The 27,264-nt window shown below is 43.0% G+C and overlaps 1 protein-coding gene across 11 annotated transcripts in view; it reads left to right on the top strand.

Annotated features, from left to right (window-relative positions):
- Positions 1-16,945, top strand: part of PAM (peptidylglycine alpha-amidating monooxygenase) — a 148,836-nt gene extending 131,891 nt beyond the window's left edge. For 8 of the 11 annotated variants that reach the window (XM_033084663.1, XM_033084666.2, XM_033084671.2 and 5 more), the window contains 6 exons: positions 8,309-8,427; positions 9,399-9,498; positions 10,848-10,901; positions 14,301-14,507; positions 15,528-15,584; positions 16,117-16,945. In XM_033084663.1, coding sequence (XP_032940554.1) covers positions 8,309-8,427; positions 9,399-9,498; positions 10,848-10,901; positions 14,301-14,507; positions 15,528-15,584; positions 16,117-16,298 — 719 coding nt within the window. In that variant the 3' untranslated portion in view covers positions 16,299-16,945. The remainder of the gene's footprint in view (positions 1-8,308; positions 8,428-9,398; positions 9,499-10,847; positions 10,902-14,300; positions 14,508-15,527; positions 15,585-16,116) is intronic. The other 3 variants (XM_033084669.1, XM_033084670.1, XM_033084673.1) reach the window with 1 other exon arrangement.
- The last annotated feature ends 10,319 nt before the right edge of the window (positions 16,946-27,264 follow it).

A 27,264-nucleotide genomic window follows, 5' to 3' on the forward strand; every position in this document is an offset into this window, starting at 1 on the left:
CAGGCTGCTAGAAGTCATTGTTCACTCAATTTTTCAGTCATTAATGAAAACTATTGAATAATATTTCTGACTGATCACTTCAAGATCACACTATTCAGACTTCCCTGTTCTGAAGAATTATAAGCTCTGCCCATAAGCTTTGCTGTCTGCTTCCTGTTTATTAGTGAATCTTTCATTCAGCCCTTTGATAACTCAGGTTCAGTAACTTCTAATACACTACCTCGTCAAGGGATTTCTGAAAGTGCAGGTATGTCTATAGAATCTGCTTGCCTGTGTTTTTTCTCCCTGTTCAGAGCTAAGGCACTGTCCTTAGAGAAGGCATACCAACTTGTTCTGACAGGCCACACATACCCATGTCTTACTCTTCATTGTGGATTCTACCATCTTACTGGAAATGGATGCCAGAATTGGAAATGTGTGTTTGCAGGCAACCTTTTCAGTCCTTTTAAGTGGGCAGTACTTCAGTATTCTGCTAGTCTCCTGGAGAAGCGGCTGTTTACAGTGCTGGGTTACTTAATTTGGCCTGAAGATATATAATTTCACATTTGATTTCTTTCTGAATTTGAGTGAATGCATCCAAACCTCATGCATTACTAACCTCCAACTTGTCTTACACCTTCTGTTTCCAGTTGAACAGTCTGCTCTGATCTCTTTACTAGAAGAAAAAAACTGAGTGTTAGAAACTTTCCAAAATATTAAACAGAAAAAACTGACAAAACCAATTTCTTTGCCATATATCTCAGGTTGCAATACAGGATGTGACCAAAAGTATGTATTCTGTCACCATCTGTTGAAACCAGGTGGGGCAGTGATCCTTATCTCGGTGGGAGATATGCTCTGCTAATGGGCCGTCTGTTAAAACCAGGTGGGGCAGTCTTCTTTATCTTTTCCACAACCCATCCTTCCTCCTGGAAGACATCGTCTGTTGATGGGCCACTGAGTCCCACTGTGTGACTGATAAAATTATGTCATCCCATTGAAAGATGCTCCAGCCAGGGGGAGGAGCCAAGCCTTTCCTGCCTAGATAAAGATTTAGAACAGCAAAGCAGCCTTTGTCCACTGGATTCCAGAGGAAAACTGGACCTTTCCACATCACCATTGGACCTTCAGAGGAAAACTGCACCCTTCTACAGGACCACTGCTTCAACTGAAGCATATCTGTCACTCCAGGAGGACTGCAGCCTTCATTTAAGCAGACTGCTACCAACACCCTGACTGACGGGGTGTCAGGTTGTATTCTGACTCTGTCAGTGTTTTGGGTTTGATCTTTGTAACCCTGTATTTCTATTCTAATTTTCCTGGTAAAGAACTGTTACTCCTATTTCCCATACCTTTGCCTGAAAGCCCCTTAATTTCAAAATTACAGTAATTTGGAGGAAGGGGGTTTAAATTCTCCATTTCAAAGAGAGGCTTCTGCCTTTCTTAGCAGACACCTATCTTTCAAACCAGGACAGATTTTGCTGCCCAATGTGGGGAATGAGGCTATTGAGAGGAAAAAGGAACAACAGTGCTTGAGTAATCTAATTTTTTTGTGCTGGATATAGAAACCTCATTAGGTGGCACCATGTGGTCTAGCTTACCCTGGTGGCACATGGTCGTGGCTATGTTTCTCACATTTGCAGGCCCTTATCTAAACACAGGCCCTATAACTAAAGTTACTGTGGCTGTTATCCAGTTTGCTTTATGGGTTAATAAGGTGAGGAATTAAAGCATTTTTAACTTCTTTTGGAAGGCACGTACATGGATTCAGGGCTATCACACTCTTAACTGTACGTTTTTGAGGTTACTTTAATAATGGTACCTACTCTGAGGGAATGACACCAGAGAAAATTTTCTCCCAACCTTCACCCAGTTTTTTGAGTCTACCCCACCAGTTTTTGAAGAGTTCAAGTTTCCTCTAAATGCTAATGATATCATACAGTGGCTGGTGTTGCTGATAGACCTATTCTATTTAGCATTCAGAGACAAGGGGATATTGGCTTGGATAACCACTCTGATACCTACCCCAGGAAATAGGTGCCACAGAGACTGACCCTGCCCCATGGCCCACCTCTGAAAGGAACCACCTGGAGTGGGTGGGCATTATAGTGAAGGAGATACGTAAGATGGGCCAAATGCTGAAGGAATACCTTTCCCCAGCTGGTGAGAAACCCTTCCCCTGCCTTAGAGAGGGAGAGTCTGACAGTGCAGCAGTGGAACCCACAAATGTTACATCTGTCCATCTACTGAACTGCAAAGGCAGTCACAGCCAGCAGCAGTTGCCCCTGTGGAAACTAAGAAATCTAAGATGAAAACAAAGCACCTAGATAATAGCAATAAGAAAGGACGGCCCTCACAACCTGCAGGGGAGCCAGAGGTTGAAATCATCACGGAGTTCCTGTCGTATGAAAGTCTCTGTAATCTGCAAAAAGACATTGTACGATGGGGCTGTGAGGCTTTTACAACTTCGCTTCTTCGAGTCTGAGACCTTATGAGTACAGGTATGCAACTAGATGGTACTGAGGCAAGGAATTTGGGACCTCTGATCCAGAACTCAGGTGTGGATCAGGTATTCGTAAAGAAGCCAGATCCCCTTTCCATCTGGAAGTTGCTTTTAATGAGTGTAATAGAGAGTTTGTCCACAGAGAGAGAATGCAGAAGCACCACCATAAAATGTGCTGGAAAACCCTTAAGGAAGGGATCCAACAGCTGAGAAAAGTGGCAGTATTGGAGGTACTCTTTGGGAGGGACAACATGATAATGACCCCGACAAGGTCAGGTGCACAGGGCAGATGTTGTAGAATCTGGCAAACCTAAGGCCATCTCAATACACCACCTTCATTGCAACAATTAATGCTGATAACAACCACGAGACAGTGAATTCTGTTTACACAAGCTGCTGGAGCCCAGGCTAGCTCTTCGGAGGCACACCGACACCAGGTGTGGGGAACTGCCACACGGTGAAATTTCCTGGAGGTAGAACCGTAAGAGCTAGCAGCTCTTCGATGTGGCCCACGTCAAGGCCTGGGTAAAGGAGGCAAGGGAGGCTCTCTGCTTCTGAAGTTCCACAGACTTTATTCCAGCTGGAGGGGTCAGAGACAAAGAGCCTCGAGCACTGGTGTTCTTGGGATTAAGGCTGGGGGCAGATCAGGGGGGTAGGTACGAACAATTGACCAATAAGGGATCCTTAGGGGAGGAGTGAAGGGCAGGGTCCTACAGGCTTACAACCCATGAGAGAAGCAGGGGGAGGAGAAAATGTCACATGGGCCAATGGGGTGTTTCCAAGGGGGTGGAACGACTAGGGATTGGCCCAGGGGAAGACTGACAAAGGTGCTGGAAAAAGGGGAGGGGTTACAATGATGGACAAGAAAAGGGTTGGAACAAGGGGCAGGGTTACAATGATAAACAAGGGGCGGGGAATGCCAAATAAGGTAGTTTTTAGGGGTGGCTACGCCTTGGGGACAGACCAACTGAGGAAAACATAGGGGAACATAGGAACAAACCATTATAACAATAAACTGAATAAAATAAACATGGACTGCAACATTCTGTTGCTAACAATTTAGAAATTTTAAAAGTATGATCAATGGCCCAGTGCAGGCTCATGTCTCTGCCGTGGTTAAGGAACTCAATGAGGAGTTTAAAGAAGAGATGAGGGAGATGGGGGAGGAGATGAGGAAGATCAGTGCAGCACTAGTGTGAGTCACATGCCCCAAAGTTAAAGCCCCAGCTAGGAAAAGAAGGTACACCCCACTAGCTGACCTCTGGTTCTTTTTGCGTGACCATGGGGAAGACATGGGAAAATGAGATGAGAAATCCACTTCTATCCTAGCAGCACAGGTGCGTCAACTCAGAGAAGGAAACACCAACCAAGGGAGGTCTGCTAAACTGAAGGTAGCCTCAACCTCCTGTAACTAAAGTGCAGGGTATTACGAAAAAAGAGAATAATCTGTCAAACTCACTTGAAAGAACCTCTACTGTGTATGCCCAGGAAGGAAATAATAACCAGCCTAGAGGGGCCCTGCCTCTAGCCAGGAGGAGGCATGGATATTTTGAACAGTGTGGATCTGATGACCTGGCACATCAGAGCCACAGGAATGTAAGGCGTTAGTTGATACTGGTTCACAGTGTACTTTAATACCATCAGGACATATAGGGGAAGAACCTGTTTCTATTGCTGGGGTGACAGGGGAATCGCAAGAATTAACTCTGCTGGAGGCTGTGGTGAACCTGACTGGGATAGAGTGGCAGAAACATCCAATTGTGACTAGGTCAGAGGCTCCATGTATTCTAAGCATAGACTTTCTCGGGAATGGCTATTATAAAGATCCAAAGGCATTAAGGTGGGCTTTTGGAATAGCTGCTGTAGAGGCATGGGGCATTAAGAAATTGAACACTTTGCCTAAACTATCAGAAAACCCATTTGCAGTAGGATTCCTGAAGGTGGAAGAACAACAGGTACCAATTTCCCCCTCAACGGTGCACTGCTGGCAGTAGTGGATGAATCAAGATGCCATGATCCCCATCCATAAGATAATTCGTGAACTGGAGAACCAAGAGGTGGTCATAAAAACCCATTCACCCTTCAACAGTCCCATCTGACCTGTGTGCAAGTCAGACAGAGAATGGAGATTGACTGTAGACTATCGTTCCTTGAATGAAGTCACTCCACCACTGAACCCTGCCATGCCAGACATTCTGGAGCTCCAGCATGAGCTGGAGTCCAGAGCAACAAAGTGGTACACCACCATTTACATTACCAATGCATTTTTCTCCATTCCTCAGGCAGCAGAGTGCAGGCCTCAATTTTGTTTTACCTGGAGAGGCATGCAGTACACTTGGAACTGACTGCCCCAAGAGTGGAAACACAGCCCCACCATCTGCCATGGACTGATCCAGGCTGCACTGGAAAAGGGTGAAGCTCCAGAACACATACAGTGCATCAGTGACATCATTGTGTCGGGGAAAATGGCAATGGAGGTATTTGAGAAAGGAGAGAATATCATCCAGATTTTGCTGGGAGCCAACTTTACCATTAAAAAGAGCAAAGTCAAAGGACCTGCCTGAAAGATCCAGTTCCTGGGAGTAAAGTGGCAAGATGGACAGCATCAGATTCACACTGGAGTCATCAATAAGATCAGTGCAATGTCTCCACCAACCAGCAAGAAGGAAACACAAACTTTCCTAAGTGCCACAGGCTTTTAGAGAATGCACATTCCTGAGTACAGCCAGATTGTGAGCCCTCTCTACCTTGTTACCCGCAAGAAGAATGATTTCCACTGAGGCCCTGAACAACAGCAAGCCTTCACCCAGATCAAGCAGGAAATCACTCATGTGGTAGCCCAGTCAAGATGGAACCGAAGGTGAAGAATGTGCTTTACTGTGCAGCTGGGAACAATGGTTTGTCCTAGAGGCTCTGGCAGAAAATACCTGGTGAGACTTGAGGACAACCTCTGGGACTCTGGAGCCTCTGAAGTTACAGAGGGTCCAAAGCCAACTACACTTCCACAAAGAAGGAAATCTTAGCCCCCTGTCAGGTAGTTCGGTCTGCCTCAGAGGTGACTGGCACAGACACACAACTTTTCCTGGCACCGCGACTACCAGTGCTGGGGTAGATGTTTAAAGGAAAAGTTCCCTCTACCCACCATGCCACCGACACCACATGGAGCAAATAGATTGCCCTCATCGTGCAGCGCACTCGTATTGGAAACCTGAATCACCTGGGATTTTGGAAATAATTACAAACTGGCCAGAAGGTAAAATTTTAGTCTCATTGATGAAGAGGAGCAGGAACAAATAACCCAGGCTGAAGAAGCCCCACTGTACAACCAACTACCAGCAGACAAAGCATGCTACGCTTTTTTCACTGACGGTTCCTGCTGCATTGAAAAGATGAACTGGAATTGGAAAGCAGCTGTATTGAGCCCCACATGGCAGGTTGCATAAGCTACCGAAGGAGAAGGTGGATCAAGTCGACTTGCTGGACTCAAAGCTGTTCAGCTGGCCCTGGGCATTGCTGAAAGAGAGAAGTGGCCAAAACTCTACCTTTACACTGATTCATGGATGGTAGCCAATGATCTGTGGGGTTGGCTGGAAAGGTGGAAAAAGGGTAGGAGAAAACCAGTCTGGGCTGCTGATGAGTAGAGAGACATTGCCACTCAGAGAAGCTACCTGTGAAAGTCTGTCATATAGATGCCCATGTCCCCAGTAGTCGGGCTAATGAGGAATGCTGATACAACAAGCAGGTAGATCAGGGTGCAAAGATAGAGGTGTCAAAGATAAACTTCTATTGGTAACAAGTTGTTCCTAGCTTGATGGGCCCATGATGCCTCAAGTCATCAGGGCAGAGACGCCACCTATAAGTGGGCACAAGACTGAGAGGTGAATTTAACCATGGACAGTATTTCTGAGGTTATCCATGACTGTGGATACATGTGCTGCCATCAAGCAGACCAAGCAGGTCAAGCCCCTCTAGTGGGCGATGGTCCAAATATAGGGAGGCCTCGCAGATTGACTACATCATCCTTCCTCAAACCTGCTAAGGCAAATGCTACATGCTGATCTTGGTGGAAGCCACCACTGGATAGCTGGAGACCTACCCTGTGCCTCACATGACTGCTTGGAACACCATCCTCGAAAAGCAACTTGAAAAGCAAGTCCTTTGGAGGCATGATACCCCTGAGAAAATCTAGTCAGACAGCAAGACTCTTTTCAAGAATGGCCTTATCAACATCTGTGCCAAAGAACATGGCATTGAATGGATATATCATATCCCTTATCATGCACCAACTGCCAGGAAAGTTGAATGGTGCAACAGGTTACTCAAGACTACCCTGAAGGCACTTGGTGGGGGAACCTTCAAGAACTGGGAAACAAACTTGGCAAAGGCCACCTGGATGGTCAACACCTGAGGATCCATCAATCAAGCTAGTCCTGCCCAGTCGGAACCCTTGCACACTGTAGATGGAGATAAAGTCCCTGTGGTACACATGAAAGGTATTTTAGGAAAAACTGTTTGGATTAGTCCCACCTTGGGCAAAGACAAACCCATCTGTGGGATTTTCTTTGCTCAAGGACCTGGTTACACTTAGTAATGCAGAAAGATGGAGAAACCAATTGTGTACTGCAGGGAAACCTAATCTTAAGTGAAAACTGTGTGTAAGGTTTCACTATGCAGATAGTAATAGAATAAGGGGTGGATAATTTGTGGGGTTGCAATACAGGATGTGACCAAAAGTATGTATTCTGTCACTATCTGTTGAAACCAGGTGGGGCAGTGATCCTTATCTCGGTGGGAGATATGCTCTGCTAATGGGCCATCTGTTAAAACCAGGTGGGGCAGTCTTCTTTATCTTTTCCACAACCCATCCTTCCTCCTGGAAGACATCGTCTGTTGATGGGCCACTGAGTCCCACTGTGTGACTGATAAAATTATGTCATCCCATTGAAAGATGCTCCAGCCAGGGGGAGGAGCCAAGCCTTTCCTGCCTAGATAAAAACTGAGATTTAGAACAGCAAAGCAGCCTTTGTCCACTGGATTCCAGAGGAAAACTGGACCTTTCCACATCACCATTGGACCTTCAGAGGAAAACTGCACCCTTCTACAGGACCACTGCTTCAACTGAAGCACATCTGTCACTCCAGGAAGACTGCAGCCTTCATTTAAGTGGACTGCTACCAACACCCTGACTGACGGGGTGTCAGGTTGTATTCTGACTCTGTCAGTGTTTTGGGTTTGATCTTTGTAACCCTGTATTTCTATTCTAATTTTCCTGGTAAAGAACTGTTACTCCTATTTCCCATACCTTTGCCTGAAAGCCCCTTAATTTCAAAATTATAGTAATTTGGAGGAAGGGGGTTTAAATACTCCATTTCAAAGAGAGGCTTCTGCCTTTCTTAGCAGACACCTATCTTTCAAACTGGGACACCGTATAATCCCTGAGTTCTCCTTTCACATCTTTTCCTTTCCTGGTCCCATTTACTCCCCAGCTGACCTTCTGCTTTTAATGCATTGAAAACGTTCTGCTATCAGGTCAACCATCAACAGTGAAGCATTCTTCAGATTATTTTTTTTAATCTTCACATTCCTTTTACATTTAAACTATATATAAAACATTGCCTTGCAGGTTCTTCTCATTTGAATAAGTGTGCATCTCTTAAATGACAAAGTTTCAGTGAGTTACACCTCACTTAACTTTCCTCCTGTAGTTTAGTTTCTTGTTGAATTATCTTTCTGTCTCTCTTTTCTTAATCTAAACTATTAGAGTTCCATCTTCACTTCGCAGTTTGCTATGTGTGGGTTCTTGAGACAAATCTAATGTTGTTGCAGGTGGTCTCCTCTTTGCAGTTAATGGAATGCCTTATCCTGGAGAGGCAGAATCAATGCAAGGATTTGTGATGAACTTCTCTACTGGAGAAATAATTGATACTTTCATTCCACTTAGAAAGGTAGAGTACTGCACAGAGTGCCTGTTGGATAGAATTATATATATGAGAACATTGGTAATATTCTACTTTCCCAACTTTGATAGGACTATTGCTTGAAATAAAATGTTTTATTATGTAATGTATTCAAAAGGAATTCTTTATAGTAATAAATAAAACCACTAGAATTTTGGGTCTCAGCTTCTACATGTAATAGATATTTAAACTTCTATGTTAGATTCCTCTAGATGGTTCCTACAGATAATATCTTCAGCCAAGTTAAGCCAACTTTATTACTGCCAGTACAGTTCGTAAAAGTTAATTTAAGAGAATAACGAATTGAAATATTCATCTATTTAGATGCTAGTAATTTGTCAAAAAATAGAGCTTATTCCTAAGCAGAAATAATATGAAACTGAATGGTTATATCCCTCTTTAATGAGCACTAGTGTGTAAGTTAAGGCTAAATGTTCTTCATGCAGTATTGTACATAAAAATTGTGGGGTTTTTTTAACAGTTTCTATATATTGTGTTAGACTAAAGAATGAATGTTAATATTCCTTCTTGGTACCACATACTCTTTATTTCCAGCCCAACTTTAAATTATATTGAGAGGGTTTTTTTTCTGAGTATAGCAAATGGTGTTTTACATATGAACTTTAACAAAAACTAAATGTGTAGTCTTCAAACCAAGATTCTTTATTTTTGAAAAAATATATTTCAGCAGATTAAATGGAATGCAATAATATTAATAGAAGTAATACGAATATATATATTTTTTTAACATTAATACATGGAATAATCTCCCTGGAGAAGGCAAACCTTCAATAGAAATGGAATTCCTCTCCTTTCACACACTGGGATTTCACACCAGCATCTGCTGCATTTTCCAGTCTAAAGCAGGATTGAATATGACCAGGCTCAAGTTAGGGGTTAAGGAGGTGGCATGAAAGCGTAGACACTTGAGAGTAATCTATGACTACTTATCTTCACAGAGCTTTGAGATGCCACATGATATTGTTGCTTCAGAAGATAGAACAGTATTTGTTGGAGATGTTCATGCCAAGACAGTGTGGAAGTTTGCATCTGCTGAAAGTATGTTCTTTTTGTTATTAATGTCCTAACTTCTCATTTTGTACCTTCAGGTCAGTATCACTTATCTCATACCCCTGGCCAAGAGTCTAGTGGCATAACAAGTCATTTAAGTGCACTACAAGCTTTGCCCACAGCAGTTGCGTGCTGCTGCTCAGTTTTCATTAAAATGCTGTTCTTCAGCATTGTTGTGCGCTCTGTCAAAGAAGAGTCCTGGGCACATGAGGACTTGTCACAGAAGGAATCAACATACATTTGCCTTATTCATCCATTGTCAGTACCTGCTTAAACAAAAGTGTTACTCTAGTATTTTAGTAATTTCAGTGTATCATTTGCTGAGAACTCAACTGCTTCCTGTGAGGTTATCGTGCAGAAAACTCCCAAGATATGAAGTAAAAACACAGATGAACTTTAAAATTATATTCATTCAATTGGGAGCATTTATCACTGGAAAATTAAGCTAGTATTATTTGAAGTCCTATTTCCATGCAGAGGAAACACTTGCCAGTTTTAATCTAGTAACCCCTAAGGCAAGCAGCCTTACTTCAGAGGGATAAATCTGATTCGTCAGACATCAATTTAGTAGGATTCAGAGAGAGGTTAGATGTTTTACAGGAATAAAAATATAAGCCACTGCTCCATTATGGGATAAAAAAATGTATGACAGACATAAAGTCTTAGGCTTCAGGATGTTAGCCATCTAGTACAAGTCTGCGGCTATAAATGACTAAGATAGCTATTCCTTATTTGCCTTGTTTATAATTAATGGATTTTCCTTGGGGGCATTTGGTGTCAGCAGCTCTTAATAACAGGAGACTGGACCAGATAAATTGTAATTGTGATTAAATATGTTTTTATCTGCATCCAGTAAACTGAATATGAACAATTCTCAGCTTTTATTCAAAGAAATATAAGAATAAAAAAGTAATGGAATTTGTGTAGGTTAGATGAGGGAAGACTTTATATAAAATTTTCTTTTTAGTTTTGCTGAAGCATAAAAGAGCTGTAGCTAAGAAACCCTGATTCAACCAACCTTTAATTTACTATGAATTTGTTTATAATAAACAGTTTTATTTTTGTGGGAATCTATAGGCATATGCCTAAAATGTTTCAACTTCATAAAAACTGATTATTGCAAGCAACTTCCATGAACCGAGCTCTTCCTTTTTTTTTCCCTATGGCCTTGTGAGCTACTGAATAGTTTATATTGACTCTCCATGGTGAAATTCAGGTGTTGATTGGAATGTTTACTGTAGTATTGTACTGTACATTTGAGAAAGCTAGCAAGAAAATGTCACTGAGTGCCTTTCTGTAATATCAGTTGTCCTGAAGAATGATTTTTTTTTTTACAGAAATGGAACATCGGTCAGTTAAAAAGGCTGGTATTGAGGTACAAGAAACAAAAGGTTGGTCTGATTCATAATGAAAATGACGGGATCAATCAGTATGTTCACATAGACTAGGACTGCTTCTGCCAAGGTGAAGGGAAAAAATGCTGACTAGTTTGACTGTTTTGTTTTTTGAGTTCCTATAGGAAGCACAAGAAAGAAGCTTGTAACTCTGTTACCTGGTAGATGCTATTTCACAGCCAATCTAAACATTTAATTTTCAGTGATGACAAGTGTTTCACCATCACAGAATAAAAATTTAACTATTGCCATCTGGTGTGGTCCAGATTGGTATCTGTGGCAGCTCCCTTAGATGCAGAAATAGCTCTGAAATGCAACTTCAGACAGTTACTTCCGAGCACCCTCCCCCTGCTCCACAACCCTCCACAAAAAAAGGGTTATTTGAGACTAAATTGATTTCTATTCTTGTATAATCTTTCAGTACACAGCCTTGTCAGTCACACCATATGGCAAGAAATATAATATTTTTCTGTTCACATTTCTTCCCATAGATTAACTAGACTTTTTATTTACAGTAATTTCAAGACTATAAGGCACACCCTTTAGACTAAAATTTTGGCCAAACCTGGAAGTATGCCTTATAGTCCAGTGCGCCTTATATAATGTACAAAGTTTGCAAATTTGCCAATCCGGAAGTGTGAGCTGCGAGCCGTCGGGGAGCCGGCAGGGCCGCAGCAGCCGGGTGAAGGTGGGGCTGCGGGGTCGCGGTGCCATGGCTGCTGGGTGCAGGCGGGGCCATGGTTCTGTGGCAGCCGGGTGGAGGAGGGCCCGGAGCCCCGTGGCTGCTGGGTACAGGTGGGCCCGGCGGCCCGTGGCGCTCCTCCTGCTGTGTACAGGCGGGCCCGTGGCCCCGTGGCTGCCGGGTACAGGCAGGCCTGGGGCCCCGTGGCTGCCGGGTACAGGCAAGCCCGCAACGCCGCTCCTGCCAGGTGCAGTGGGGCCCGGGGGCCCATGGCTGCTGGGTTGAGGCAGGGCCTCAGCCAGCAACCGCACAGGGGGAGCTGGGGGTGGATCCTCGCTGTAAAAAGAAATGCACCTTATAGTTTGGTGCGCCTTATATAATGTGCAAAGTTGCGAAATTTGCCAATTCCCGGGGGTGCGCCTTATAGTCCAGTGCGCCTTACGGTCGTGAAATTACTGTACTTGATCTGCATGGAAATAAAAAGGAAAAAGAAAACTAAAGCATGTAGGAACAATTTAAGGAGATAGTACACACAGAGAAGATTGAAAGGGGTAAAATACCAATTAAGGTAGATGAAAAGTAATCTTAATCGTTTGTATTCTATTATGTAGCTCATTTCCCTTCAGAAAAACAGTACCAGATTATGGTACTATGTATAAAGGTCTTTAAAATATTCAAATATTCTTAATTGATTTTCTTTGGTAAATGCAGAGCTTATGTGGTTTGCTTCAGCCATGGTATACACAGGCAGAGAAAAGTAAAAAAATCCCAACTGCCAATTTAAAGCGTATAGAATAAAGTAGAATAAGGAAGGCTAACATTATGAAACAATGAAATGCTTACTGCGATCACTCTTTTATTTTATCTCCATTGCTGCAATAGCTTGCCTGAAGCACTCAAAAGGGAGGTGTTGGCATTACATCATGCTGTGTGTCTAGGGATATGTAAATGTATTTTGGCTTTCTTTAGCTGACCTTCTAATGTCATAGAGAAAAAATGCAATAGTAACACCAGGGTAAGAAAAAGGTTTTAAGTAGCAATGTCTAGAACTGGTTAGACTAGGTAGGCTGAAATTAAGATCTTTCAGCTCCACTGGGAGAAAAGAGCCAATGGCCTTTGTGTCATCTGCTTTATAAGTGGAGAGGAGTTGCCTGCACTCTAACAGCCTCCTGGTGACAGACTGTTAGTAGTGCTTGTACTGTTGTGACATAAGGGAAGATACTTGGAGGACTGTAGCTTTGCCCAGAGATGGGAAAGATGGTGAAGGAAAATTTTCCTTGGCAGTAACTACTTCTTGAACAGACAGCATGTTTTCATTGTGTTGTTGTTATCCTTGTCCACGTGATAACAATTACAGTAATTTGACGACCATAAGGCGCACTGGACTATAAAGTGCACCACCAGGAGTTGGCAAATTTCGCAACTTTTTACATTATATAAGGCACACTGGACTATAAGGCGCATTTTTTTTTTTGCAGCAAGGATCCACCCCCAGCTCCCCCCGCGCAGCTGCTGGCCGACGCCCTGCCTCAACCCGGCAGCCATGGGCCCCCAGGCCCGCCTCCACCCGGCTGCTGCAGCACCACGGCCCTGCGGGCCCGCCTCCACCCTGCTGCCATGGCTGCGCGGCACCGTGGGCCCGCCTCCACAAGGCTGCCACAGCACCGCGGGCCCGCCTGCACCCAGCAGCCGTGGCCCCATGGGCCCACCTTCATCCGGCTGCCACAGCACCGCGGCCCTGCCAGCTCCCCCCATGGCTCGCGGCTCACCCTTCCAGGTTGGCAAATTTTCAAACCTTGTACATTATATAAGGTGCACCGGACTATAAGGTGCACTTCTGGGTTTGGGCCAAAATTTTAGTCAAAAGGGTGCGTCTTATAGTCGTTACATTACTGTATATTGTTACTATTGTATTTTGTGTGTAAACTGAACCATTTTCTATTCCTTCAGAGTAGAACATCATTTTAATTTTGATACAGAATCAAAACAGTTGATTGAGAGTGTTTCTGATGCAACTACTTGCTAAGACATGTTTTTTAGTCTGACTTCAAAATATATAGCTAGACAGTTTTACTTACTAAAAGTTATCACAAAGCATGTGCAACATCATAAAGGTTTTTCCCCGAAATCATTTTTCTCCTTGTAGGTATAGAGTTAGCAAATTAGTCAGGAATGACTGGATGCAGTTTTCAAAAGCTCTCCAGATTTGTAGAACTAAAATTCCTTCATAGAATGTAACAGTTCTGAAAATTTAACCCTTTGTCACAGTTTTGTTAGAAAGATCTTTAAACTTTTTGTTTATGATAATGTAATGTACACTGTCTTTCTGTATTTCTTGTGGAAGTGTTTTTGTTAAAAGGAGGTATTTAATTGATATTACACCACACAGTTATTTGCAAAAATGGAACATTGGGGTAATTACCTATATTTAAAATAGTAGATACTTTTTAGGACAAAACTGTTTGACACATCTCCTTTATACATTTGAGAAAAGGGGAGGGAATCTTTGCTAATAAGTGGTATCAGTCAGACTTTCGCTTCCTTTTATTTGAGATAACATCAGCAAAAGCCAAAAAGTGTCTCCATAATAGTATGTCTTGTGGTTCCTTGTTATAAAGTACTTGAGGTATCCTAGCTTGTTGTTTCCTGTAACACCTTGTTCTGTGTTGCTTGTTGCATCTGGATTACATACAGAAATTGTTTTCTTTTTAAAGAATTAAAAACAATTGTTGAAACCAGATTGAAAAACAAGCCAGAATCGACAGACTCTCTAAAGAATGTGGATAAACAACATTTGGTTCAACAGGCCAGCAGCACTGGAGTTTCCTTTGTTCTTATTACAACTCTTCTTATTATCCCTGTTGTTGTCCTGCTGGCAATTTTAGTATTTATTCGCTGGAGGAAGACAACTTTCTATGGAGGTAACTGGCAGTAACTGTTCTAGAGAACAGGCTTTTATTATTCCAGTTCCAAATATCACTGAACACGGAGGGCGGGGGGTGGTGAGGATATGAAGAGATCAGCTCCCTGTCCCTTTGCCCTCCTGAACAGCTGCAGTGGTGCTGCATGCAAACTAAGACTCAGCAGGGACACAGAACCTGCAGCCCTTTGAGACTTTAATAGTGCATCTCAAGCACCTCTTCAAAACATGTATCAAAAACTTTAATCGGTGTCAAGGAAAAAACTGGTATCTCACAAATGACTAGAATAAATTCATATTGTTTTGACTAGAATTCAGAAATTTTAATACTGTAAGCACAGTTTGGATTTTTTAGTATGGGATCTTAAAATTGCTGAGAACAAAAGACTCCTTGGATATTACAGAGATACAAGCAAAATGAAAGCAGATACCATTACAAGAGATTATGTATTATTGCTCTCTGATACCTAGTCAATTCTGTGAGTCAAACATGTTTCCATAATTCACTTTAATCCATAGCTCTGAAAGCTTTAATTGGTACTTAGAAGTTGCATAAATGGTTCTAAATTCATACTGTATAATAGCATTATTTTTCATAAATGGTCAGACTGCAATAGACGTTTGATCACTAGACTCATTATTTTGTATCATGAAATTGTTTTATCAAGATACTTTCATCCAGAGAATAAAATGTACAGGGAGTAGACAACACAGTTCTGCTACTGTTCAGGACCTACTGTGACAGAGTAGGACATTCTGCAATATAATAGGGCTGTGCAACTGAACTAGACGTATTTTATTTGAAGATTTCAGCATACAGCTTCCTGACTCTTTGTATTCAAAAGTGTTACTATACCAAATGCTAGTAGCATAGTCTACTGCAGTACTCCCATAAATGGCTTCTTAGAGCTGCTGATTGGTTTGTTGAATGTCTGTGATTTTTATCAGAAAATACAGGTACTTATTTGATCACAGAATATTGGAGGTTTAGCTTATATTTGAAATTTACTTTATTTTTCAGCTGATGGGGAACACAAACTTGATTCTAGTTCAGGCAGAATTTTAGGCAGACTTAGAGGTAAGTAGTCACTGAAGATGTTTCTAAATGCAGTAACTGGACAGTTTTTTCTGTATTCATGTTGAATAACAGATTTGAAGGAACTTTCTCAGAGGAAGATTTGGGGGCAAAGATCAGGAGTTTTTGAAAATATCTTTTACAACTTTCATCTGTCATTATCTGCCCACTAAAGAGGATGAGTCATTACCAGTGAGAGAGCAGCAGCTATAATGAGTTCTTGTGGATCTAGTGAATGAAATTAAGCACTTTGAAACTAAGGGCAAGTGGATAGGAACACCAGTAACCTGTGTAGAGTTAATGAAAAAATGGATGTTAAAAATGCATAGTCTGAAACTTCTACTTCAAAGATTAATTTCCTTCTTCTTTCCCAATATATACACCTAGCTTTTGTGGCTCATGTGCTGAATCTTTAAAAACAGCTTCTGGAAGGATACTTAAAATAATCACGAGTATACTGGTTAATTAATAGATAGGTTTTTATTTGCCCTTTACAGTTAAAGCAAACCTGAAAAAAATACTTTCCTTTTCATAGGGAAAGGTGGTGGTGGAATTAACCTTGGGAACTTCTTTGCTAATCATAAAGGCTACAGCCGAAAAGGGTTTGACCGGCTGAGCACTGAAGGAAGTGATCAAGAAAAAGATGAAGGTGATGACACCGATTCTGAGGAAGAGTGTTCAGCATCTCCCCTGCCACCAGCACCTTCATCATCCTGAAACCAACCTTTGAGTTGTCCGTTTTACAGTTCAACCCAGAATGTCAGATTCCTTTTCCCTTAAGCACGTTTAAAATCTTGTATATTTAATTGTAAACTGTTCTAGTCTGTGTGGGGCTGTACACTGGTTCCTTTAATTTTTGTTTGGTTTTAGTTATGTTTTTTAAGTGGAGGAGTTTATGGAAATTCCGTATCAGTGCCATTGGTTTTTTATGTGAACATCTTAATAAAGCAGTCTTCTAATTGAAGGATGATTTAAAGCAGTAGTATTTTATCATCAAATATGGGGATCTTGTAAATAACTCTTACTATCTGCTTCATCAAAATATTTTTTCCATAATTATTCAGTTGCCAGTTTCTGTTTTGTGCCTTTCCTCTTCAATGTCCTTAACCTGTTGCAGTACAAAGAATATATAGTGCCACAAGAAAATGAAGCTGCTAAGTCTTCTTCTATTTTTTTAAATCACTAACATGATATTGCATTGAAGGAAAGAAAAAAGTCTCTATTCAGTTTTTTTCTTCTTCCTAACTTGATGTGTTCCTGGAATGTCTTATTTTTAGATAGTATCACTGTTAGAACACTATTTTCAGAAGCTGAATGTAATTTGTGTAATAAAGTATTCGCAGAGCATTGGCTGTTGGAGTGTACTTTTGGAATTTGCTTGAATTTTTTTGAACACAACTTTTGTAAAAATTATGGGGGGCACTTAATACAGTAAAAATTTTAATGTGTTCTACCAGCAGAGAAAAAAAAATGCTATTTTTAAGGAAGCTGGAAAAATATTTTGCTGTATCACAAGGTTGTTTGAGGTTTTTTTTAAAGACTAATAATCTGCACACATGTACAAAATCAACCTTAAACATCTGAAGAAGGATTTTACTTGTAAAATAAAACTGCAAGGTGTTTTCTTTATAAAACACATGGTCACAGCTAAGAGATAAAACCTGTGTCTCAAATTAAATATGCAAATTAGTCAGGGTGGGCATCTAATACTACCTGATTAGAAGTACTGATTTTCTTTTTTTCTCCACACTTCTTTTTTCACTCATTAAACAGGAACCCTAGGTCTTTTAATGAACTCTCATTTAACAGCAGACTTACGGAAATCCTGCTGGTTAATTACCTTCTCTGTATGAGTCATCTGGAATGTGACTCATTGTGTAACGTCATTATGACTAATCAGTCTAGTTTGAGGATCAGAGCATAATTCATGTCCTTTTAAAGCTGCTATTATGAGCAGAGAGTACACAGCTGTAATTGCTACAGCGTTTTATGAAACAGTTTTCATTATCGTCATTGCAGGTGTTGTAATAGTCTACTGCTGGCATTACGATTGGAAAATAGGCTTTAAGCTCCTTGTAGTGGTTTTGCAAGATTTTATAAATCCCACTTTTCTGGAAAAAACCCAAAAAGACAAAACCAAAACCCAAACTTAAAATGCATTACAAGCTGGTTTCTTTTCTCACATACAGCAAAACCTCCAGGACAGCCATCTGGAATCTTGGGAGTACAGGCATGGTTTCATGTGAAAGTTCTCATTTTGGCCTTTGAGTACTTACAGTGAGTTTATGAGAAAGACAAACTTTTTACCAAGGACTGTTGTGATAGGACAAGGGGCCAATGGTATTAAACTGAAAGAGGGAGATTTAGATTGGATATTAGAGAGAAATTCTTCATTCTGAGCATGATGAGGCACTGGCACAGGTTGCCCAGAGAAGCTGTAGATGCCTTATCCCTGGAAGTGTTCAAGGCCAGGTTGGATGGGGCTCTGAACAACCTGGTCCAGTGGAAAGGGTCCATGCCCATGGCAGAGGGGTTGGATTAGGTGATCTTTAAGGTCACTTTCAACCCAAGCCATGTTGTCATTTTTAATAACTGCACGGACAGGCAACCAACTACTTCCTGGTAGTAGTCAATTTCAGCACCTCAGGTTTCATGCTCTTTTGTGCAGATGTAATGGCAAAATTGGAACACCTGAATCTGCTTGAAGGCATTGAATATTCTTTATCTCTTATTAAAGCTGCATCTTATGAAGACAATGTACCAGAGACTTCATACTGCAATAGCAAAATAGCAATGTAAAAAGGAAGATGCAAGCTTTCTGAAACACGGTTCTCATTTTAATAAGCCAGTAGACCATCTTGCATCCTAACAAGTTCTGTGTGCTAATATTATTTGTTATATTAAATGTTGAATTCTGGTTTTTCACTCTGACCTTTGGAGAGCATGTTTAAATTAGTTTTCAGCAGTTGTGCCAAATAAGACTATGATTTAATGAGCAACATGTACAGTAATTTTATGACTATAAGGCACATCCTTTTGACTAAAACTTTGGTGCAAACCCCGAAGTGCACCTTATAATCCGGATGCACCTTATATCTGGACAAAGTTCAGAAATTTGCCAACCTGGAAGTGGGAGCTGCAGCTGCCCCGAGCCACGGCACTCCCGGCACCACAGGAGCCCCATGCCGTGGCACTGGGGCTGCCGTGGCTTGGGGCGGCCGCAGTTCCCACTTCCAGGTTGGCTCAGGGTGGCTGGGGCTCCTGCGGTGCCGGGGCAGCACCGGGCTCCCAGAGCGGCACCAGGCTCCTGGAGCGCGGGGGCAGCACGGGGCTCCCGGAGCGGCACGGGACTCCCAGAGCATCAGGGCAGCCATGGCTCCCACTTACAGGTTGGCTCGCGGTGGCCATGGCTCCTACTTCCAGATTGGCTCAGGGTGGCCGGAGGTCCCGTGGTGCCACGGTGCCGTGGGGCTCCTGGAGCGGCACCAAACTCCTAGAGCACAGGGGCGGCGCGGGGCTCCCGGAGCGGCACGGGACTCCCGGAGCACAGAGGTGGTCGCAGCTCTCACTTCCGGGTTGGCTCAGGGTGGCCGTGGCTCCTACTTCCAGATTGGATCGGGATGGCTGGGGCTCCAGCGGTGCCAGGGCATCATGGGTCTCCCAGAGTGGCACGGGGCTCCCAGAGAGCGGGGGCGGCGCAGGGCTCCCAGAGTGGCACGGGGCTCCCAGAGAGTGCAGGCAGCGCGGGGAGGGGTGGACCGAGTGGCCCAGAAGCCCTGAGCTGTAAGCCACAGCCATCCCGAGCCAACCCGGAAATGCGAGCCGCGCCCATGCCACAGCAGCTGGAGAAGCCTTGAGCCGCAGGCAGCCCTGAGCCACCCCGAACTAAGGCAGCCCCGAGCTGCCCTGCGCCACCACGAGCCACAGCAGCCCCTAACCGTGGCAGCCCCAAACCACCCTGAGCTGCGGCAGCCCCGAGCCGTCCCGAACTGCGGCAGCCCTGAGCCATGCCTCACCAGCCGGCGCCATGGGCAGGCAGGAGTGCTGGGGCCCGCACATGGGGAGGGCGCTTGGGGCTGCGTTTAAAGGCTGTACCAATCTGTGAAAAATGCTTGCAAATTGAGTACCTGCCAGTAAACCCCATGATCGCGATTCCATTACTAATTCGTTACTTTGTTGCACACAGCGCGGATCCTCTCTGCAAAAATATGTGCTCCTTATAGTCCAGTGCGCCTCATATAATGTACAAAGTTGCGAAATTTGCCGACTCCCGGAGGTGCGCCTTATAATCCGGTGCACCTTATAGTAGTGAAATTACTGTGATTACACATTTTAAGATTTAAAACACTTGGTACTACATTCCATGTGATGTTGATTAATCTTTTCTTAAGCCTTTTAAAGAAGGAAGAATCTTTGCTATTTTCATTAAAATTAGGCTGACCAAGTAGCTAAGCAACTTTCTGTACTGTATTAAGCATCTCCCTGTTTTAAGTAGTCTAACCCATGGAAATCTTACAGTTATGGGAAGGTGGCTGTGATCCACTGGCAAACGGCACCTGGTAATTTTTGGCACCTTTATGTGAACCTGCAGTGAGTGAGGGGAGATCGGGGCAACTGCAAGGTGCAATGAGGAGGATGCACTGATCTGCGACACACAGGTTGACAGCCATGTCACCAGAAGGTGTCCCAATTAACTGAAATTACAATCCAAATTAAGCAGCTGTTCTTGACACCAAGTATCATTAGGTGTAAAGTGATTCCTCGGAAGCATCTTGATTAAGTAGTTTTCTAATCAAGCACTGCACTGTAGAGTTAATTAGGATTTTTAGATCGTTGTGGCAAATTGCAAGTGCTTCTTCCTTGCCAAAACTACAGTAATTTCACGATTATAAGCCGCATCATTTTGACTAAATTTTGGTCTGAACCCGAAGTGCGGCTTATAATCAGGTGCGGCTTATATATGGACAAAGAATGAAAATCTGCTGTTTTAGTTTGGAGGACAGGTGTCTGCTAAGAAAAGTAGGAACTTCTCTTTGAAATGGAGAATGTAAACCCCTCCCTCCAAATTATTAGAATTTTGGGATCAAGGAGCTTTCAGGCAAAGATATGGGAATTAGGAATAACAGTTCTTTCTAGGGAAATTAAAATAGAAATACAGTACTACAAAGAAACAAACTCCAAATCCCGACAAAGTCAGAGTACAACCTGACACCCCGTCAGGCAGGGTGTCGGTAGCAGTCCCATTAAATGGTGGTTGCATCCTCCTGGAGTGACAGATGTGGCTCAGCTGGAGCAGTGCTCCTGTAGAAGGTGCAGTTTACCTCCGGAGGTCCAGTGCTGATGTGGAGAAATCCAGTTTTCCTTTGGATTCCAGTGGAGAAAGGGGCTCCTTAGTGTCCCAAAACCTCTGTTTTTATCTTGGTAAGAAATGCTGAGCTCTTCCCCCTGGCTGGAGCATCTCCCAAAGGGATGCAGTAATTTTATCAGTCCCACAGTGGGACTCAATGGGCCATTGGCAGAAAATGACTCGCTGGAGGAAGGATGGGTTGTGAAAAGATAAAGAACAATGCCCCGCCTGGTTTCAGTGGATGGCCCATTAGCAGAATATCTGCCGTTGAGATAAGGATCACTGCCCCCACCCTCATCAGATGGTGATAGAACAGATACCTTTTATCACACTCTGTATTGTAATGTGCGGTTTATAATCAGGTGCGGCTTATGTATGGACAAAGAATGAAAAGTTGCTGGCACCCAGAGATGCAGCTTATACTCAGTGCGGCTTATAATCATGAAATTACTGTAGATTTATTCAAGTTTTACCAGAATCTTTAGGTCAGTAACGGCTGTCATGCTACAATGTGTTAGGAATAAGCATGTGTCATGCTACAGAGAAGGGGCCTGGTGACCTTTAGCTTACCTTTCAAATACACATGTGGAAACTTGTATGAAAGACTTCGTATATATTAGCAGTAAAAGTTGTGGGAAACATCACTGCTGAGCAATTCAAAAGCAACATTATTATTTAATTACTTATTGCACACTATGACATACATTAAAGTTTTAAAGACTGTGTCATTAATACTTCACAGTTTGTGTAGATTCATGTATTATACCAGTAAAAAACCCCAAAACAGAGCTAAATAATTAAAAATAAGAGGTGAAATTACGTCACTGTACTTTCTATGTAAAACAGATGCTAGTGAACCCTACAGTTTCAGCACCCTGATTTGCCTTTACTTGGGGTTTTTTAATTCTTAAATGTGAAAATATTTTTTCACAAAATTTGTTAGCAAAGTTTACACTGTAACCACTCTTTAGGTTCTTTTCCAGTAATGAGGAAAAATTAGATTAATTTGCATAGTTAAACATTACTGGCAGAAGAGGAGAACTGACAGTGCAGAGGAGGATTTAAAATCTACAGTGACAGCTACTTCTCCAAGCAAAACTTGCAAACTTCTTGCTATTTCTGGACGCAGTGGCTAAAAAACATTAAACATTCAGCTGGCATTGTTAGACATCTTTTGGGGAGATGCTGCAGCATGGAGAAATAGTTCCAGTCAATCTAGAAGTTCCACTAAACTTTTTCTAAACACTACAGGTCATGAAGGCACTTTATTTTTCTGTTTCTTTCTTTATCTCCTTCCACTTATGTTTCTTATTAATGAGTTACATGTGAAGCATGATATCCTGTGAATAAAGCTCTTTCTGATTTCACTGTACAGCTTTCAGAAAATATACAGATGATGTATATGGGCAGTATTCTTCTGGGGCTCTGTGCCAAAGTACTGGTTTAAAGATGCTGTGGAGTAATTTTTTCTCCTAGAAAATAGTCAGTGATAACAGTTCAGCAAACTACGGAAATTATTACAGTAATTTCACTAATATAAGCTGTACTTTTTTGACTAAAATTTTGCTCCCAACCCAGAAGTGCGGCTTATATTTTGGAGTGGCCAATATACGAACAAAGTTCAGAAATTTGCCAACACAGAAGTACAAGCTGCAGGCTGAGCCAAGCTCACGAATCAAGCACCTGCCAGTAAAACCCGCGATCGCGCGATTGTTATAAATTGGCTACTCTGTTTTGCAGCGGGGGGAGTGGGCTCCCATTGGCACTGTGGGGCAGCACCGGGCCAGGGCGAGCCCAGCAGCAGCAGTGCAGGCGGCGGGCCGGGGCGGGTGAGCCCAGTGGCGGGGGCAGCGGCGGCAGCGCTGGCCGGTCAGGTGGCTCTGCTGAGTGGTGGCAGCACCACCCAGCCAGTTGGCCCTGCTGAGCGGCAGCGCCGAGCTGGGCCACCTGGCCCTGTCAGCAGCCACAAGCGGGGCTGAGCCAACCCGGCCCCGAGCCGAGCCAGTAAACCTTGCGATTCTGCGATTCCTTTACTAATTCGTTACTTTGTTGTGTGCAGATCCTCACTGCGAACAAAAGTGCTTATAATCTGGTGCAGCTTATATATGGATGAAGAACAAAATGTTGCCAACACCCAGAAGTGCAGCTTACAATCAGATGCGGCTTATAATCGTGAAATTACTGGTAATTACAGACTACATTTATTCTTCTGAGACATATGAGAAACCTAAATCATCTATTCTTTTTAATTAAAATTGAAGATTTTTTTAAGGATGGAGATTAGGCAACTGCCATAAGAGGCTAAAGTTGGTGCTAACTTATTATTTGGGGTTTCAGGGCCTGGCCACTGCAATGCTCAGTGGTCTAAATACCCTCTCCCCTCTGTTTGTTACTGCTGCCTTCAGACATGACACATCCTAAAACAGCTACTCAAGAGAAAATTACTTGCAGGAAAAAGGACTGAATTCCGCAATTCTGCCATGTTTCCTCGGATCAGTTCTCAATCATATACACTGTGCCACACATAAAGAAGTGGAGGCATGGCCTTATTCCAGGCACTTGCCTGAGATGTCATGCTCACAGCAAACAAAGTGTAATAACGAGTACTGAAAGATCCCCAGTTCTTCAGGTGTAAAGCTGTACTGAAAGTTTATCACAATTGGCACATGCGGTATAAAACCAGCTAATGCACAAGTAGAGTATTTTTGTACTCTGGCTCACGTGACAGCCTCCACACAATGCAGGTCATCCTGCTCTTGGAAATCTATTCATGCTCCTGTAATTATGGACAATTCGATGTGAAAATTACCAAAAATTCTGCTGCAAATGTGGTTTCGGAAAGAAATCCTTGGAAGGGCAGGGTGAGCAGCAGTTTCTGCGAGCCCTGCGCTCCTGCAGGTCCTGGCTGCCATCTTGTGACCGACTCTTCAATACAGATCCCGAACGTCTCCCTCTGCAGGCGAAAGCTAAGAGTCTAAAACAATTGTTTGCCAGTATGACACCATAACTATGCGATCTGCTTTCCTTCCTGATCTTCAATCTATGGGAGTGATGGATATGTTTCTGACTAGGTAAAGACTTAGAATCGGTCTGGTGGGGAAGCACAGGTATTATTTACTGCATATCACTGAAGCACTGCACAAAAAAGAGCTCATTTTCTTAAAGGCTTTTGTTGGGAATTTTTCACTATGTCTGCCAGGTTTGTTAAGAGTAAGGAGTATTTTTTGCAGTTTGTCTGGAATCTGATATGGTATTACTCCTCATTCTGTACAGAAGGGGGAAGCGAGGCATAAGGAAATTAAAGACATCACTAGCCAAAAATAGTCAACTAATTTTAAGTACTGAATTTGTGAAATCTGATTTATTCCCTTTTAACCCACTTACTTAGATATCACTTTACATATTCAAGGCACCAATTTTTGCCACCAGCTGCAGCTCTGAATGCTCCAGCTCTGCTGATGAATTTTGAGATGCTTCTCAAGCACCCAAAAAAGGGCTCACACATGTGAGTAATGAGTTGTAGGTGGAAATACAGAATTATAGCAAATTGTATCCAAGTGATCTGCTCATCTCTCCGCTAGCAAGCTGTAACAGGGCAGCACTTCCTGGCACAGGGGACATGCTGTATTTCCTACAACAGTTACTGATTATTGGCACACCTGCTTCTGCTACCAGAGCAGCAAGGTTGCTGCAGATCACTTCATCTACACACAAGTTGAAACAGCAGGCCAGCAGGTCTCCTAAGAGGTGCAGAAGAGTATAGTACTTGTTTCTTGAAGATACTGCAAAATCTTTCTGCCTTGTCAGTTTTGGCCAATTCCCAGTGACATTCTTCATGTCAACAGCTTGAAAATCTGGTATTTTATTTCAATGAACTTTCCCCCTGCAGAGAAGGCCACATTTCAGTGCACTGTTAAGTCACTAATGCCTGTTTGTTAATACCAGTAGATCAAAATTACCAGGAAGTCTGAATGATCAGCAATATGTTAAATGTGCACAGTATGTTAAATGTTTCTGTTTTCCCCATTACTCTCTCAGGGCAGCATTTAATTTCTCTTCAGTGTAGTACTAACAACGCCCCAGAAAACAGCTCCCCTGTACTGTGTACAATTAAGGAACTGATCACTTGGGAGTAAGAAAAAAATGAGAGGCTGGTTCTCTTTTGCAGCAGAAATGAGTCTTACAAACACTGCCTTACTCTCCAGTTTTATCCCTGACACTAACATCTTCTTCAAAAGCATGATATATAAAAGTAAGTATTTATTCCATATGTGCACAGACGCAGTGCATTCAGAAAGACTCTTTCTGAAGTCTTGGTGGAGAAGAACTGTATCTGTAGGACTGCATTTTTAGAAGACATAAAATAGTTTGGGTATGAATTATTTTTCATTTGAAGTTTAAGATGGGATCGTGTCAAGGTGCTGAGCTCTCTTCTCACACAGATGAATCAAGTGGTATCAAAGACATCCTGAACTGTACACATGAACTTCTGTAAGAGGCAGATACATAATGAGCCTTGACGACCATATCTAATTGCCAATAATTCACTGAAAACACCTAATAAATAGTACTTTCCTCCACCTGTGTTACAAGACATTTGACATTCAGGAGCAGAAATGAGAGTGAACACACAAATTCAGAGCAAGATAAGGAAATCTTCCACAGCAGCAACCAGAATTTGCTGAATTGCTGCATTCATTTTTCTCCTATTTTCTTAATCTTCATGTCAATCCCCTAAAAAATATCCCCCCAAAACAAAAAAAAACCCTGACTTGCAGTCATCAGTTTCTCATATGAAAAAATTCCTGTGCTGCTGACTTTGAGAAACGCTCTTCTCAGCATAAAGTCCAGACCAGTAAAAACTTATTCAAGGAAATGAGAGAATAAGTTAATACCAGTGCTTCAGTTTTCACAGACCACTGTCCATGGAGAATCTCCCAATATGCAAAGGCTCAATGAAGAGGTAACTGTAATGGAGAACCAGATGTTTGTGGAAAAAGCACAAATTAATATTAAATGCTCCTAAATTTTTTTTCACATGCTTGAAATATTAAAATTGCCTTTTGTTAAGCAGGGATGAGCTGAAGCCCTCATCTTTTTGTGCATAAAACACTGCATGTATTTGATTTTGACAGTTTTATTGTTTTGTGAGATCTTAAATGGATCAGACTAGAAACTGAAAGTTGTAAAAGTCAGAGGCTCCAGCTTCCCAGAAAGAATAGAAAATTGTTACACAACAGGAAAATGAGCTTCTCTGTAGTGAAGGGAGAATTTACACTAACTTGCTTAGGTTTAAATTCATCTCACAGTGCACATTAGGAATGAGTCATCCAAGGGTTAAATGGAATAGGTTATTACAATGATGCAATGTGTCCTAAGAGGGTAACAGTAAGGCATGGCCATATTGCCATTCTACCAACAAAATCTGAAATTTAAATGCATGATCAGAATATATGCTTTTACTAATGTTTTTTCTTAACACCCAGACAAATTAGATACCTGAAACACTCTTAGATTCATCAAGGAGTAAAGTGGATTGGGAAGTTGGAGCTATTACAGTAATTTCACAATTATAAGCCACACCATTTTGACTAAAATTTTGCTCCCACTCCAGAAATGCGGCTTACACTCAGGAGAGGCGAATATATGAAAAAGTTTGGAAATTTCCAACCCCAGAAGTGCCAGCCAGGGTGCCAAGCTGAGCACCTGCCAGTAAAACCCAGGATTGCGCGATTGTTACAAATTGCACAGTGGGTGGAGGCGGCCTTAGTGCCAGCAGCACGGCCCAGGGGAGGCAGGGGCTCCCTCCTGCTGGCCCTGTGGCCTGGGGGGAAGGTGGGGGACTCCGTGCCCGCCTCCCACCAGTGCCATGGGAGCAGGCGGGCTCCATCCCCGCCTGCTGCCGCGGGTGCAGGGGTGCTCCTTCCCCACCTGCCGCCGCAACCGCGGGAGCGGTGGGGCTCCTTCCCCACCTGCCTCTGTGGGAGCAGGGGGGCTCCTTCCTCGCCTGCCGCTGTGGGAGCAGGGGGGCTCTATCTCCGCCTGCTGCCACAGGAGCGAGGGGGCTCCGTCTCCGCCTGCTGCCGCCTCCGCGGGTGCCGGCGGGCTCCGTTCCCGCCTGCTGCTGAGCGGCAACGCCGAGCTGGGCCACCTGGCCCTGTCAGCAGCCCCGAGCGGGCCGAGTCCGCCTGGCCCCGAGCCGAGCCAGTAAACCCCGCGATCCCATGATTCTGTTACTAACTGGCAACTTAGTTGCACGCAGGTCCTCACTGTGAACAACAGAGTGGCTTATATTCCGGTGTGGCTTATATATGGACAAAGACCTAAAGGTTGCCG

Source organism: Catharus ustulatus, chromosome Z (genome assembly GCF_009819885.2).
Source record: "Catharus ustulatus isolate bCatUst1 chromosome Z, bCatUst1.pri.v2, whole genome shotgun sequence".
NCBI classification, from domain to species: domain Eukaryota; kingdom Metazoa; phylum Chordata; class Aves; order Passeriformes; family Turdidae; genus Catharus; species Catharus ustulatus.